This window comes from Polypterus senegalus, chromosome 9 (assembly GCF_016835505.1).
Source record: "Polypterus senegalus isolate Bchr_013 chromosome 9, ASM1683550v1, whole genome shotgun sequence".
Lineage (NCBI taxonomy): Eukaryota > Metazoa > Chordata > Cladistia > Polypteriformes > Polypteridae > Polypterus > Polypterus senegalus.
In genome coordinates this window covers 174,941,690-174,959,247 of record NC_053162.1, presented here as the reverse complement: position 1 = coordinate 174,959,247, position 17,558 = coordinate 174,941,690, and the positions used below count along the sequence as shown (strand labels likewise).

The following is a 17,558-nucleotide window of genomic DNA, read 5'->3' as shown; positions in this document are numbered from 1 at the left end:
TTGTAGTGCAATATCCCTACTTCTGTTCCTGAGGCTGGCAAAAGTGACTGCAGAAAGTGGCCAATGCAGTCAAGAAACACTACAGTTCTTTGGACAAAGGGAGGCAGAAATCTTCATTAGTGATCACTAATACAGAATAATTAAGCAATTATAAAACTAATAAACTAACAAATACATACAGCACACACCAACCAAGTATTTACCTCTGGTAATCCTCGAAAGACATGCCATCCTTCATTGGGGGATAAAAGGGAACTGCATATGGGCACTTCTTGTGCAAATGTGCAAGTATGAGGTCGCCCACTTTGGGATACAGCTCAGAAATTCCAGAGGCCACGATGGCAATGGGGAAAGCTGCCTCATGATGCGATGCCACCTCTTCTTCGCCTTGTTTCTGTTGAGCAAGAGAATTAACACTAGAATTACCAGAGCCTACTGAAAAACTCGTAATTCGTCCCACCTTAAACTGCTTCTTAAATCCCTTCACACCTCTCCGCCAGCGTCCTTTGTTCTCTAAATGTGCTGATAAAGAGAAGCTAGGAGCAGCCGGCTATTCCATCCCCCCACCAATTTAGAACGTGCACGAACTTCTCTCAGCTCATGCCTTGATTGAGTATCTGGGAGTGAAGTGGAGTTTTAGAGTGAAATAATAGATCGTTGTTTGGAACACACGCATTTCATGTCTGTTCCGTTTCTACAGTAATCTGTGTCAACACATTGTTAAAACAGAAACTTTTTTATATTCTAGTAGTAGATGACAAAATGTAGGCATAAACTATATAATCTATGAAGCCTGAAGTCCAAATAGCAAAGAAACATTTTCACAAGAATAACACAATTGCACTTTTATTCAAACATATAACTGCAGAATGAAAAAGCCGCCTTAACATGCGACATTGACACCAGTTTACTATAACTGACTCCGTGGTTCAATAGGTACAGCCCCGCTTAGAATCAAGGGTCACGGATTCGATCCTGCGCCTCCCTTTTGAGAAGTAAACTGTTCTTAGTCTTGCTGTTTTAGAAGAAAAACATACATTTGATTTCAGTCTGTAATAGCCGGTGCAATTTATGATCTTTGTAAAGGTTAGCTTTTTTTTATTCACTTTTCACTCTCTCAGTCGCGTTCAGAATCAATCCATACAACCCCATCTGACACGGCTGTTTTCACTAAAGACGCGCTATAGCTCTGCAGTGTACCACGATGCATACTAACGACCCCCAGGACATGCAGAAGAAAGAATGGTAAAGACCAACTTCGGCGCTATATGCAATCATCAGACACTCCCCATCTGCCCGTGTCGTTCAAACACAGGAACATATATTGGTGTAAAAGTATAACAAAAGTGCACTTTTATTCAAGTGCACTTTTTCCATCGCCTTTTCCTGTAAGAAGCAGTGTACACACTTCTCTCTATGCTGTGGTTTCTATTACACACCTGAAAGAAAGAGACAATACATATGAACATATCCAGCATACAGCAACATGCGGGGACTGGCAGGAACACTCAATAAAACTGAATAAAAAGAAAATCAAGTGACGGTGAGATACGAAGAAGACAGCTTCGCCAGCGTCTGTGTGTCAGAACCGGTGGGGCGTTAGTATGCATCGTGGTACAACGCAGAGCTATAGCGCCTGTATTCTGTTTCTTTGTACTCCAGGGCACGCAGAGGAGAGAATAGTAAAGAGCAGTAAGTTCGGCGCTATATGCAATCATCAGACACTCTCCATCTGCCCGTTGTTTTGTTATACTTTTCAATACTTTTATACTGCTCAAACGGGCATGCTCAAAAATACACGTGTAATGCCACGAAAAGTGCACGCAGACACTTCATTTCAAAACAAAACAAGTGCACTTTTATTCAAAACTACCTGTATAACCGAAGAAAAAGAAAGCAAGATACAGTAGGCGATTGATACGACATCTTGCATGGTGCAATGCTAAGAAGTGAAGATTTTCATTCCGTGCTATATAAAATCATCACATTCAAATATTAACAGTTCCACACACCCAAGGACCGTCCTTCCTACATTTACGACACGTACTTGTTGCCGTGTACACACCTCTCTGTGCTATGGTTTCTATTACACTGAATGAGCACCTGACACTGTACTTTCTTCCCTGGGGGCAGGTCCCGCATCAGAGAATTTCCAGTTCCTGCATAAATTCACACCGATCTGACGCTGTTCGCTTTCAAATAATATTGCATTAGTGCGATTATATTTTCACATATATTGTCTTTCTTTCAGGTGTGTAATAGAAACCACAGCATAGAGAGAAGTGTGTACACTGCTTCTTACAGGAAAAGGCGATGGAAAAAGTGCACTTGAATAAAAGTGCACTTTTGTTATACTTTTACACCAATATATGTTCCTGTGTTTGAACGACACGGGCAGATGGGGAGTGTCTGATGATTGCATATAGCCCGGTTGGTCTTTACCATTCTTTCTTCTGCATGTCCTGGGTGCAAAAGAAAAAGCATACAGCAACATGCGGGACTGGCAGGAACACTCAATAAAACTGAATAAAAAGAAAAGCAAGTGACGGTGAGATACGAAGAAGGCAGCTTCGCCAGCGTTTGTGTGTCAGAACCGGGGGTGTTAGTATGCATCGTGGTACACTGCAGAGCTATAGCGTCTTTAGTGAAAACAGCCGTGTCAGATGGGGTTGTATGGATTGATTCTGAACGCGACTGAGAGAGTGAAAAGTGAATAAAAAAAAAAGCTAACCTTTACAAAGATCATAAATTGCACCGGCTGTTACAGACTGAAATCAAATGTATGTTTTATTCTAAAACAGTAAGACTAAGAACAGTTTACTTCTCAAAAGGGAGGGGCAGGATCGAACCCGTGACCCTTGATTCCAAGCGGGGCTGTATCTATTGAACCACGGAGTCAGTTATAGTAAACTGGTGTCAATGTCGCATGTTAAGGCGGCTTTCTCTTCTGCAGTTATATGTTTGAATAAGAGTGCAATTGTGTTATTCTTGTGAAAATGTTTCTTTGCTATTTGGACTTCAGGCTTCATACATTATATAGTTTATGCCTACATTTTGTCATCTACTACTAGAATATAAAAAGTTTCTGTTTTAACAATGTGTTGACACAGATTACTGTAGAAACGGAACAGACATGAAATGCGTGTGTTCCAAACAACGATCTATTATTTCACTCTAAAACTCCACTTCACTCCCAGATACTCAATCAAGGCATGAGCTGAGAGAAGTTCGTGCACGTTCTAAATTGGTGGGGGATGGAATAGCCGGCTGCTCCTAGCTTCTCTTTATCAGCACATTTAGAGAACAAAGGACGCTGGCGGAGAGGTGTGAAGGGATTTAAGAAGCAGTTTAAGGTGGGACGGAATTACGAGTTTTTTCGTAGGCTCTGGTAATTCTAGTGTTAACAAAAAGTACTGCATAATGAGTTTCTGGAGCCCAAATTTGAAGCCTAGCCACGTAACCATATGTGTGCAGTTCCCTCTATGTCTGTGTGCATTTCATCTTGGTGCTCTAGGTTCCTTCCCATGTCCCAAAGATGTGTGTGTCACATTAAATGAAATTTCTAAACTTGTTCACCTTGAGCAAGTATGGGTGTATGTTTCAATATACTATTAAGTCCACGGTCGTTTCCTGTCTTGACGACATCACTGATAGGATACCCTCAAATGAAAAAAAGGTATATCTCTCTATTTTAAAAGAAAATCTTGAGATGGGACTTTTGCCAAGAGATTTTATCAAATCCTGTCCTCCTCTCAACCATTTTCAACTAACCCCACGGTCCTCTCACCTCTCATTCGTGTGAATGGTTTTGTCAGACACAATTCCTGTTCTCTTAGCTCTTATATATTTGTTATATTTTCCTCACTTTAAGTTCCCGATAAAAGAAAACGTATTATGTCCAAATCTTATTGAAGAATTTCAATCACGAAGGGTTATCAACAGAAGAAATTAGTACACGGGAAAAACCTAACACCAAGAAACAATGAAGTCAAACGAATTAACGAGAAAATTGTCGCTCGGTTACACAGAAAATTGCTTAAATGCGTATCTATAAATTATGCTGAAACAGTTGGTGGTGATGGTACGGAAGATGAAAACATCAACTTACAACATCCTGAAGAACATCTACAATCGTTAACACCATACGGTCTTCCACCGGCCAAATTACTGTTGAAAGAAGGACGTATCGTAATGTTATTGCGTAATTTCTGTCTGAGTGATGGGCTATGTAATAGGGCAAGATTAGTTGTATTCAAAATTGGTCAAACAATTCTGACATGTAAAACTTTAACAGGCGACAAGAAAGGTAATGTAGTACATCTTCAGGGGATAACAGACACCAAAGGAGATCTTGATATGCCATTCGTATTAAAATGTTTACAGTTTTCCATTAGAATAGCTTTAGCTATGACAATTAAATCACAGAGACACATTCAAAAAAGTTATTAGAGAGAAAGAAACTATATTCACTCATGGGCAGCTATATGTTGCGTTGTCACGGTGTAACTCCAAACATGGAATCAAAATTCAATGCGATATTGACAAAAAGTTAATTCCAAATATTGTTTTTACTGAAGTTGTATAGTAAGAGTGTAAGTTTAAAAAGTATTTACGTTTTAATTTCAAAGCCAAACAGAACGAAAACGTATAATGCAACGAATACCTCTAACGCAACATGAAACATAATTTTCTTTCAATTTATTACATTTTACTATATTTTACTATGATTAATTACACGTTGTAATGTAAAATAGTTAGGTCTATTATGCATATGTAACAATTCCCATGAAAATAATCTGTTTAAATTGTACATCCGCTTCCCCATACACGAGCCGCAGATCCATGAAGTGGCTAGCACTTAGTGCCTGCCCGGGGGTTGGCAAGCGAAGCAAGCAGGGGGCAGAGCACCCTAGTTAATAAAATGGATGAAAGCAATTAAGTAGTGACAATTTGAGTGTAGTTCAGATTACACCGTGTACTGAACCTAGCATCTGTGGCTCATCGACTTTACGAGCACTTGCATGACTCATATACAAGAAAGAGTTTGGAAAAGCAGCTCCAAGTAACAGGCAGGCAGGAGAGAACCGGAGTGGAACAAAGGAGTGCACTGGCACCTGTCAAAAATGAAAGTCTATAATGGTCGACATTTCCAGTCAAACTCTACTTCAATATCCTTTAATAAATAGACTACCATACACAAGTTAACTCGTAGAAGATCTGTAGATGGGTGCAACCTATAAGTTATTTTGCAAACTGTCCTTGGGGCTGGAACGCTCAAAAATGGGCGTATTTGAAGCGAATACACATGTACAGTATAAGGAGGAGAGTGGGCATCTATACTAATAAAAGGCAAAGCCCTCACTGACTCACTCACTCACTCATCACTAATTCTCCAACTTCCTGTATAAGTAGATGGCTGAAATTTGGCAGGCTCATTCCTTACAGTTTACTTACAAAAGCCGGGCAGGTTTCATTTCGAAATTCTACGCGCAATGGTCATAACTGAAACCTATTTTTCTCCATATACTGTAATGGACGTTAGCTCGATGGCCAAGGGGGGGGCAGAGCTGCGTGTGACATCATCACGCCTCCCACGTAATCACGTGAACGGACTGTGACCGCAGTATGTAGAAAACAAGGAAGAGCTCCAAAAAGCGCTGAAGAAAACATGCATTATACAATTGAGAAGGCAGCGAAACAATAAGAAGCGAGCGAGTGACACATACAAGCATATTCATAAATGCAGCTACTGCGTAAACAAAGCACAGTGTAAACAGTAAGTTTAAATTAAGTTTATAGACACGCTCCCACTGCCATTTGTCATGCACAGTGACGCATACAAGCATATTCATGACTGCAGCTACTTCAGAAACAAAGCACGGTGTAAACCTAAAGTTTAAATTAAGTTCATAGACAGGCTGCCGCTGGCGTTTGTCATGCCCACGGGTAATGCAGGATACAAGTTTAACGCGAGGACGCAGTGTATAAATGAGAGTTTTGATCACTTTGTAACTAAGTTAAAATTGCTGGTGCAGGTCTGTGCTTATGCAAAATATATAAGAGACTGTGTTTGTGGGGGGGATTGACAGTTCGCGGATGGAGGAGTCACATCATCATCTCCCCTCCCATTCACCTCATTTCGCTCTGAGCTGAGCTCCGCAGCTAACGCGGTCTTGCAGAACCAACTTTGTCACACTGCCACCAAATACTCACAGAAAAATCCACAAGTTAATACACACGCTGTCTCTAGAGTTTCTCCACACTCTGAATCCTCCAGGCACTACTTACAAAAGGTTACATTGACAATCGTGTTACGTTATTTTTAAAATGTTTCCTTTTCTTAGCACAAGCACAGCTGAGAAGGTTCGATGCATGTGCTCCATAACGTGTTAAAAAATAATGCATTTAATCACACTTTGCATTACAAGCAAAGGGAAACTTCTGTCAATGCATGATTTCCTGGTACACCGATTACATTGATCAGCGCATCCCGATTCATTTTACCCTCCCACCACCTTGGTTTGAGAAGAAGTATGAAAAAATATGAGGTTAACGCAGAAAAACAGATCATCAATTGAAGCTTTACGAATAACTAGCAGAATACTCGCGCTTCGCAGCGGAGAAGTAGTGTGTTAAAGAAGGTACGAAAAAGAAAAGGAAAATTTTTTAAAATAACGTAACATAATTGTTAATGTAATTGTTTTGTCATTGATATGAGTGTTGTTCTCATATCTATATATCTATATATATCTATATATCTATATCTATATATCTATATATATATATATATATATATATATATCTCTATATCTATATCTATATATATATATATCTCTATATCTATATCTATATCTATATCTATATCTATATATATATATATATACCCGCTTGGCAGCGAGAAGTAGTGTGTTAAAGGAAGAGAAAGAAAAGGAAACATTTTGAAAATAATGTAACATGATTGTCAATGTAATTGTTTTGTCACTGTTATGAGTATCGCTGTGATATATATATATATATATATATATATACCAGCTTCAGCGATGTCATGTGTTAAAGAAGTTATGAAAAGAAAAGGAAACATTTTGAAAATAATGTAACATGATTGTCAAAGTAATTGTTTTATGTATTTGGCAGCAGCGTCACAAAGTTTTTTTCGTCTAGCTGCATCAGAAAATGTACCACGACGCCTGACACGCCTCCTTTTACTGTTTTCTCACAGCTTGATTGCTGCTGTCATATATATATATATATATACACACACACACACACACACACACACACACACACACACACATATATATATATATATTTACACACATACATATCTTCATATCTACATATCTATATACATACATATGCATATACACACATATATATATATATGTGTGTGTGTACACATGTAATGTATTATATATATGTGTGTGTGTATATATATATATATATATATATATATATATATATATAAATGTAGTATATGTATATGTGTCTATATGTGTGTATAGCTTTGGTCACTGAGTGCAAGGGAAAAATAATAAAATATAGTCTATAAGTTATTAAACAGTAAAACATTAACGTTTTAAGAAGTACAGGTACATTGAGCACTACTGGAGTGGTTGCGGGTAAACTACATTTTAAAGACTGTGTAACACAACAGGTAAGTAACTAACAGCAGCTAAAATGTATATGGATCATCTCTCGGTAGTAGATCCCTTTTGAAAGGCGCTACACGACGGCTGTGGTATAGAAATTACATTTTCTATGTGAACGTTCAAATTTGTGCCTCTGGTAATGTGCCTTACCGGCATTTAAAGAAAATTAGTTTTGTGTCCTCTGCAGTGTTAAGAGAGAAAGGCTTTGGTTTGGGATAAAAGGAAAAAGGTGTAAAGAAAGGAAAGTTGCCTTTTTCTTTTATATAGTATATAGAGATGTGTTCGCTGACGTTATGATCGCCTTTTGGGGACAGTCGCGGTGGGTCTTGTGTAGACTGGTGAGACGTCCCCGCCATTAATCGGCTGTGATGGCACTGTCAGTCCTCCACTCTGTGCGTGTCTTCATAATCCGAGCTGAGGACCTCATAATCGGATATCGTGCAAAAGAAAGTGTGAATCGCCTTAATATTATTTTGCCGTGGTGTAGAAAAGGGGTCCCGTGTTTGCACTTGTCTGGGCTATAGCGCAGGGGAGGATGAAAAAATTAAAAGTGCTCACTTTGACTTAAGGCAGAAGCGCAGTCAGCGTCTCAAAGGCCGGCACAGCTATGCACGCGCTGGCTGCTCGACTTTTGCTGGGCAGGAGACCCCAGTTTTGCAGACACGCTCATGATATCAAAAGTCTCAGCGCTTTTGGAGGTCATTCATATATTATATATATAGCAAAATACCGCGCCTCGCAGCGGAGAAGTAGTGTGTTAAAGAAGTAATGAAAAAGAAAAGGAAACATTTTAATAATAGCGTAACATGATTGACATTGTCATGAGTGTTGCTGTCATATATATGCCTGCCTAAATAAGTCACCCTCGCTTTGCTCTTACTTTATTTACCGTTCATTTAATCATGGCTATGGCGGAAAAATTATAAAATGGAAGGAGGATGGCTTTACCAAAACAATTATTGATGGCTTAATCGATTATTCATAAAGCTTGAATTGGTGATCTGTTTTTCTATGTTAACCTCATATTTTTCATACTTCTTCTCAAACTAAGGTGGTGCGAGGGTAAAATGAATCGGGATGCGCTGATCAATGTAATCGGTGTACCAGGAAATCATGCATTGACAAAAGCTCCCTTTGCTTGTAATGCAAAGTGTGATTAAATGCATTATTTTTAACGTTATGGAGCACATGCATCAAGCTTCTCAGCTGTGCTTGTGCTAAGAAAAGGAAAGATTTTAAAAATAACGTAACACGATTGTCAATGTAACCTTTTGTAAGTAGTGCCTGGAGGATTCAGTGTGGAGAAACTCTAGAGACAGCGTGTGTATTAACTTGTGGATTTTTCTGTGAGTATTTGGTGGCAGTGTGAAGTTGCTTCGAAGACGGCGTTAGCATGCTCAGCTCAGAGCGAAATGAGATGAATGGGAGGGAGATGATGACGTGACTCCCCACCCGCCTTTAACTGTCAATCCCCACAAACACAGTCTCGGAATTTGCATAAGCACACCCCTTCACCTACAATTTTAACTTAGTTACAAAGTGATCAAAACTCGTTTATATCCTCGTCCTCTCATTAAACTTGTATCCCGCATTACCTGTGGGCATGTGAAACGCCAGTGGTAGCCTGTCTATGAACTTAATTTAAAGTTTAGGTTTACACCTTGCTTTCTTTCGAGGTAGCAGCACTCATGAATATGGTAGTATATGTCACTTTCGCTTTCTTATTGTTTCGCTGCCTTCTCAATTATATAATGCATGTTTTCTTAAGCGCTTTTTGGAGGTCTTCCTGGTTTTCTACGCACTGCGTTGACAGTCAGTTCATGTGATTACGTGGGAGGCGTGATGATGTCACACGAAACTCCGCCCCCCATTCCAGCTCAACTCCATTACAGTTAATGGAGAAAATACCTTCCAGTTATGACCATTAGGCGTAGAATTTTGAAATGAAACCTGCCCAACTTTTGTAAGTAAGCTGTAAGGAATGAGCCTGCCAAATTTCAGCCTTCTACCTACACGGGAAGTTGGAGAATTAGTGATGAGTGAGTGAGTGAGTGAGGGCTTTGCCTTTTATTAGTATAGATGAATACTTTATTCGCCATCAATAATTGTTTTGGTAAAGCCATACTCAGTGTAATCCTCCTTCCATTTTATAATTTTTACGCCACTAGCCATGATTAAATGAATGGTAAAAAAGTAAGAGCGAGGAGGTGACTTATTCAGGCAGGCAGGCGACAGCTCAATAGCTCGAATTTGGATATAAATAGGTTCTATTTAGTCGCCAGAAATATCTTTGGTAGGAATGGAAGTTGAATTTAGTCTTTAAATTTCTATGGTGAAGAAAAATTCATGCAATGATGACTAAATTTAACTTACATTCCTACTAAACATATTTCTGTCGACTAAATAAAAATTACTTATATTTAAAATTTAAATAGAACTTGAACAGGTACGATAGTTCATAATACCCATGCAGCACTAAGTGCACGTAAGAGCAGGAGTCATCCGTTTTAACAAGCAGCGTATTGCACTGATACAAAATAGCCTGCCCATTTAATTATTTAGGAATGGATAGATAAATTAACATTTTGTACAAATAATGTTTTTAATTTTTCTTCCTCGATGGATTCTGGCACCCCCAGCAACAGCTGCTCGCACCCCAAAGTATATGTATATGTACCCCCAGACCTGATTACTGCCACACCTGTTTCAATCAAGAAGTCACTTAAATAGGAGCTGCCTGACACAGAAAAGTAGACCAAAAGCACCTCAAAAGCTAGACATCATGCCAAGATCCAAAGAAATTCAGGAACAAATGAGAACAGAAGTAATTGAGATCTATCAGTCTGGTAAAGGTTAAAAAGCCATTTCTAAAGCTTTGGGACTCCAGCGAACCACAGTGAGAGCCATTATCCACAAATGGCAAAAACATGGAACAGTGGTGAACCTTCCCAGGAGTGGCCGGCCGACCAAAATTACCCCAAGAGCGCAGAGACGACTCATCCGAGAGGTCACAAAAGACCCCAGGACAACGTCTAAAGAACTGCAGGCCTCACTTGCCTCAATTAAGGTCAGGGTTCACGACTCCACCATAAGAAAGAGACTGGGCACAAACGGCCTGCATGGCAGATTTCCAAGACGCAAACCACTGTTAAGCAAAAAGAACATTACGGCTCGTCTCAACTTTGCTAAGAAACATCTCAATGATTGCCAAGACTTTTGGGAAAATACCTTGTGGACTGATGAGACAAAAGTTGAACTTTTTGGAAAGCAAATGGTCCCGTTACATCTGGCGTAAAAGGAACACAGCATTTCAGAAAAATAACATCATACCAACAGTAAAATATGGTGGTGGTAGTGTGGTGGTCTGGGGTTGCTTTGCTGCTTCAGGACCTGGAAGGCTTGCTGTGATAGATGGAACCATGAATTCTACTGTCTACCAAAAAATCCTGAAGGAGAATGTCCAGCCATCTGTTCATCAACTCAAGCTGAAGCGATCTTGGGAGCTGCAACAGGACAATGACCCAAAACACACCAGCAAATCCACCTCTGAATGGCTGAAGAAAAACAAAATGAAGACTTTGGAGTGGCCTAGTCAAAGTCCTGACCTGAATCCAATTGAGATGCTATGGCATGACCTTAAAAGGCGGTTCATGCTAGAAAACCCTCAAATAAAGCTGAATTACAACAATTCTGCAAAGATGAGTGGGCCAAAATTCCTCCAGAGCTGTGTAAAGACTCATTGCAAGTTATCGCAAACGCTTGATTGCAGTTATTGCTGCTAAGGGTGGCCCAACCAGTTATTAGGTTCAGGGGGCAATTACTTTTTCACACAGGGTCATGTAGGTTTGGATTTTTTTTTCTCTGTAAATAATAAAAACCATCATTTAAAAACTGAATTTTGTGTTTACTTGTGTTATATTTGACTAATGGTTAAATGTGTTTGATGATCAGAAACATTTTGTGTGACAAACATGCAAAAGAATAAGAAATCAGGAAGGGGCAAATAGTTTTTCACACCACTGTGTGTGTGTGTGTGTGTGTGTGGATATATATATATATATATAGATATATATATATATATATATATATATATATATATATATATATATATATATAGATAGATAGATAGATAGATAGATAGATAGAGAGAGAGAGAGAGAGATACATATAGATAGAGATATATATATGTATATGTGTGTGTCTATATATGTAGACATATATATATATATATATATATATATATATATATATATATATGCCAACAACACTCATGACAATGACAAAACAATTACATTGTCAATCATGTTACGTTATTGTTAAAATGTTTCCTTTTCTTTTTCATTACTTCTTTAATACAGTACTTCTCCGCTGTGAAGCGCGCATATTTTGCTAGTCTGATATAAAATGAAAAAGGAAGGCATCACAGAACAAAGTATTTGACTTTCGGTCAGCTTTTTCTTATCAGATTACAGTAAATATTTTGCATATGTAGCACTACAAAAACCTGAAATTTCAAAGATTAGCATCTCACCACCATGAAGTTCAAATGGAAAACGTGGCATTCAACTGGAATGAACTCTACAAGATCTAATTTGTTAGACTAAGCCAGTTTTTCTCAAATAGTGGGGCGCGCCCCCCTTTGACCTCGGGAAACATGCTTTTTTATTTTTCTTTAAAATTTTTTTTTTAATTTAGAATGCACTTTAAATCTTTTCTGTTACATTTAATAAAGCTATTCTTTGTTGTAAATTGGTCCATATTTCTTTCTTTTTTTATTCTCTTATACGTTAATAAGGATACAGTGTTATGCAGAAGTGTACTTATAACAATTTTATAGACAAATGATACTATTTATAGTCGCGCGATGTCGAGATGTTTTCTTCTTCCTAGGGGGGGCATGACAGAAAATAATTGAGAAGCACTGGACTAAGCCAAGTTAGTGAATTTGATTGAAAGTCTCTATTATCATGCAACTGCCGTGCACAAAGAATATTCTGCTCCTTGCACCATGTGGTAATGCAAATAGCTTTCTTTAAGAGAAAATACTTGATTTATTGTGAGTTCTGCTGAATAACAAAATACATTTCATCAGTACTGTAAATCCGGATCTGCGGATTTGTTTATATTTGCTTCTGTAAAAGTATGACCCATTTTGCCATGCCTGTGGTGTACTCGCACGTATTTAGGACCATGCGCATTAGAAAAATTCTGAGGGGCTTATTGTGCAGCCGTGGCACAAGCTTCACCAAGGAAAGCTGCAGTCTTGTTTTCACGGTTTCTGTGGTGTTAACAAGTCTCCATGTTTTGATAATATTCAACATGTTCTCAGTGTTTTACACCGTTTTAAAGATAAACGCATTACATTTCAACAATGGCAGTGAATGGCTGTGCTAATCAAAGTGTCTTGCCAAATGGTCCCAAGTGCAAACGTGTAATGATGAGCTTTGTTGATTTCTGGTGCACAAAATTACGTGCTTATGGCAAAGGATAGCAAAAGTGTAAGGTGAACAGCGTTCACTGGACCCAAACCCCCATTTCTCCCATAGGATCAATGTTTTGGCAGTTTCTGTGGGATATTTCAATATTTGAAATTGACTGAATATTAAAATAACGCCCTAATTTTACATTGCCGTCAGGAACAAATTAATGTATTTCCACAGTGGCAGTCAACATGTGGAATCAGCATCTTTTGTGTCTCTCCAGCATGCCAAAGACCAATAACCAATGGAGAAGTGCCTTACAGAACGCTTAGGAAGAGCTGGGTAGTCATCTGACCCAAGCCAGCAAGTATTTATTAAAATACGAACAGCTGTAGGCAGTCAAGGGTTTTTCTGTCGGATCTCATTTCCTAGGCTCTGCTTTCTTCTCCTCTATTCACATCTGGCTCTGTTTAAATAAGCTAATGACTCCATTTCATCAGCTGTCATAGGATAAGCAGGTAATGGTTTTATTAACTGTAAAATTACTCTGCATACTTAAGAAAAAAGAAACTTTAAGAAATAATAACAATAATAAATATCACCATGTAAAGTGGCTCCATGATTAGACCCCGGATTGAACTTGCACACAGTCCAGGACTCTTTCCTGACTTGTGATGGATTTTAATCTGATAAGATCCGTCTCCCCACGACCCTGAATTGGATGGATGGATATGCAAAAAATCAATGTAATAGAATTATTATTATTATTAATAATAATAAAAGTTTCAGTAGAACATTTTACCAAATTTTCTTTTATCTTCTTATATAATAAACTACCGTGGCTGTCTGTTTGTCTGTCCAGGACTTTATAACAACTGTAGCTTGCAAACCGTTTGACCTGTTGACCTGAAATTGCTAACACATATACTACATGACTTCTTCTATCCGATTTTGGGGTGATGAATGACCTCCAAGGTCAAAGGTCAAGGTCAAAAATCAAATAACCTGTAGCCTGAAATTTGGTACACATATACTACGCTGAAACTTTGCACTACAGCTTTATATTTTTTTAATATACAGTACAGGCCAAAAGTTTGGACACACCGCTTCATTCAATGTGTTTTCTTTATTTTCATGACCATTGGTAGATTCTCACTGAAGGCATCAAAACTATGAATGAACACATGTGGAGTTATGTACTGAATAAAAAAAGGTGAAATAACTGAAAACACGTTTTATATTCTAGTTTCTTCAAAATAGCCACCCTTTACTCTGATTACTGCTTTGCACACTCTTGGCATTCTCTCGATGAGCTTCAACAGGTAGTCACCTGAAATGGTTTTCACTTCACAGATGTGCCTTATCAGGGTTGTTTAGTGGAATTTCTTGCTTTATCAATGGGGTTGGGACCAGCAGTTGTGTTGTGCAGAAGTCAGGTTAGTTGAATGATCATTTATTTTTCAACAGGACAATGACCCCAAACACACCTCCAGGCTGTGTAAGGGCTATTTGACCAAGAAGGAGAGTGATGGAGTGCTGCGGCAGATGACCTGGCCTCCACAGTTACCGGACCTGAACCCATTTGAGATGGTTTGGGGTGAGCTGGACCGCAGAGTGAAGGCAAAGGGGCCAACAAGTGCTAAACACCTCTGGGAACTCCTTCAAGACTGTTGGAAAACCATTTCAGGTGACTACCTGTTGAAGCTCATCGAGAGAATGCCAAGAGTGTGCAAAGCAGTAATCAGAGCAAAGGGTGGCTATTTTGAAGAAACTAGAATATAAAACATGTTTTCAGTTATTTCACCTTTTTTTTATTAAGTACATAACTCCACATGTGTTCATTCATAGTTTTGATGCCTTCAGTGAGAATCTACCAATGTAAATGGTCATTATATATATTTATTATATTTTATTTATATATATTAAAAGCGAAGAGTTTTGGAATTATTACTTTTTTATTTTATTGTAGAATCAACTCTCTGCAACAGGCAGGAGGGTGGCTATGCGGCACATGTGTACGGGCGCAGTTCTTATTCCCTACCACCTTCGCAATCATTTCCCCTACCTTTTCATATCTTGTGTCTTCATTCTGCCTCAAAAATGATTTAAGTGCCAGCTGAAGTGAAAAATTAAGGAAAACATACTAAGCAATTGCAACACAAACACTGACTTAATCAGTTTTAAAGCAAAAAGATGCCGACGGAAGAAGAGAAGAAGCGGGTCACTAGGGTGGAGAAAAAGAAGAGCTGCTCAGGAAGCAGCAAGCGCATCAACCTCTGAGCAAACGAATGATAAACGTACAGAGAAAGAGGATAAAGACTAGGAATGCTCAAGTCAAGTGGATTCACTGCACGTTATCGTGCAGTGCGCCGTTACTGGTATCTTTATAAATCTATATTGTATATTTAAATTTAACTGTGTTGCAATTCTTGCACAGAACTTTAAGTTGCATTCTATGAATTTATTATTATTTTTATTGCTACATATCCCCCCCCTTTGTGACCCTGAGCAAGTAACTTAACCTGCCAGTCCTCCGAATGCAAACAAGAATGTGGAAACAGTTGTACTCTGTAACTATAACTGCAGGGTTTTTTGGGATGCTGTTTAAAATAGAAAGGTGCTATGTAAAATAATGGCCATTTGTTTATTAAATAATTACATTTTTAATTATTTATTTTGTCTTTTTTCTCCTTCTTCATCATGTAAAGCACTTTGAACTACATTGTTTGTACGACAATGTGCTATATAAATAAATGTTGTGGTTGTTATTCTCAAGTAGACTTACCACAAATTTCTCTGCCAGCTTGAAACACACAAAGTCCAGTCCTTGTGGGTGCTGAGTGACAGAAATGGACTTTCCACCAGACTGTACCAGTCGCCCTGACAGCAGCATGCTGATCTTGTCGAAGACCTCTCTTAGCTTTGAACCTGCAGAAAAGAGAATTTATGTCCAGTTCCAGCTCCTGTTTTCGGAGTATTTTAGCTTTTTTTTTTTGTTAAACTAGGGGGCTCTGCCCTCTGCTCACTTCACTCGCCAGTCCCCACGTTTTGTTGACTGGATATACAATTTAAAGAGGTTGTTATTTTCATGAGAATTGTGACAAATTCATTATTTTCACTTTTACTTTAAAACTTCAGTAAAAACAATATTTGGAATTAACTTTTCTTCAAGATCGCTTTGAGTTTTGATTCCGTGCTTGGACTTATATCGTGACAACACAACGTATAACTGCCCGTGAGTGAATTTTGTTTCTTTCTCTAATAAATAAACCGACTTTTTCGAATGTTTGTCCCTGTGATTTGTTAATTGTCATAGCAAAAGCTATTCTAACGGGAAACTGTAAACGTTTCAATACGAATGCCATATCAAGATCTCCTTTTGTGCCTAATATTATTCGCGGAATATATACATTACCTTTCTTGTCGCCTGTTAAAATGAAGTTCTACTTTGTCTTTTATTTCTGACCCCGATTGAACCTGCACAGTTTTCAATGTCCACTTGGTCTGGGCTGATTATTACTTTCCTCATTTTCAGAATTTGCACTTAGATTATTATTGTTCTTTTTTACATTCTTTTCTCTCCAACACTTTTGGGCCTCTTTTCGACATGCTGCTCTTTCTTCTTCGCTTTGTTGCTGACGTGTCATCTAGAACGTATAAAGTTATTGACCTGATAAACTTTATAAGAGCTGAGAGCGCAGGAACTGTGTCTGACAAAAGCTTTCACACGACTGAGAAGTTAGATGACCGTGGTCTTGTTTGAAAATGGTTAAGAATGACGTGACTTGAAAAAATCTAATTCCGAAAGTCACCGTCTCGCGGGACTTGCTTTAAAAGATTGTAAGTAGGGCGTGACTTGAAAAAAATCTCATGTTAAAAGTCTCCGTCTCGTGGGACTTCCTTCCCAAATGTCTCTTCAAAAAGTCACATCCCAAGATTTTTTTTTTATCATAACAGAGTGATATAAATTTCTATGATTAGTATTTTAATTTTGGACAGGACAGTGGTTACGTTGCAGCCACTCAATAAGGAGGACAAGATTCATGCTTCAGGTCTTCCCTGTGTCTACACTGCTGTCCTCCCACAGTCCAAAGCCATGCAGGTTAGATAAAGTGGTGTTGCTAAACTGGCGCTAGTGTGTGTTTCCTGAGATTTTTCTTGCCTTGTATCCTATGCTTGCTTAGGTAGACTACAGCGCCCCTGCTCAGGATACAGCTGGCTTAGAAATTGGCATGATATGGTATTATAATTATTTCAGTTTTTAGGCTGCAATCACATTGCTTTTAGAACCAGTTAATTCTTTTAATTTTTTTAAATTTACAGTTGTGTATCATAGTAACTTACAATTGGTGCCAAAGTGCCCCATAATGAAAGGCATCTCCACCAGTTAGATCGGATAACACAATGTTAAGGCCACGTCACATTACAAACATTTACAGGGATTTTCAGTCGCAATCTTCATTTGCATAATCTTAGTGAGTCAAGTACA

General features: G+C 38.5%; 1 protein-coding gene across 1 annotated transcript in view; it reads right to left on the bottom strand.

Moving 5' to 3' along the window:
* gle1 (GLE1 RNA export mediator) overlaps window positions 1-17,558 on the bottom strand; it is a 59,057-nt gene that overhangs the window by 13,024 nt on the left and 28,475 nt on the right. Inside the window, exons 10-11 of the mRNA XM_039764320.1 lie at window positions 15,855-15,997; window positions 204-394 (exon numbers count right to left, since the gene is read on the bottom strand). Coding sequence (XP_039620254.1) covers window positions 204-394; window positions 15,855-15,997 — 334 coding nt within the window. The remainder of the gene's footprint in view (window positions 1-203; window positions 395-15,854; window positions 15,998-17,558) is intronic.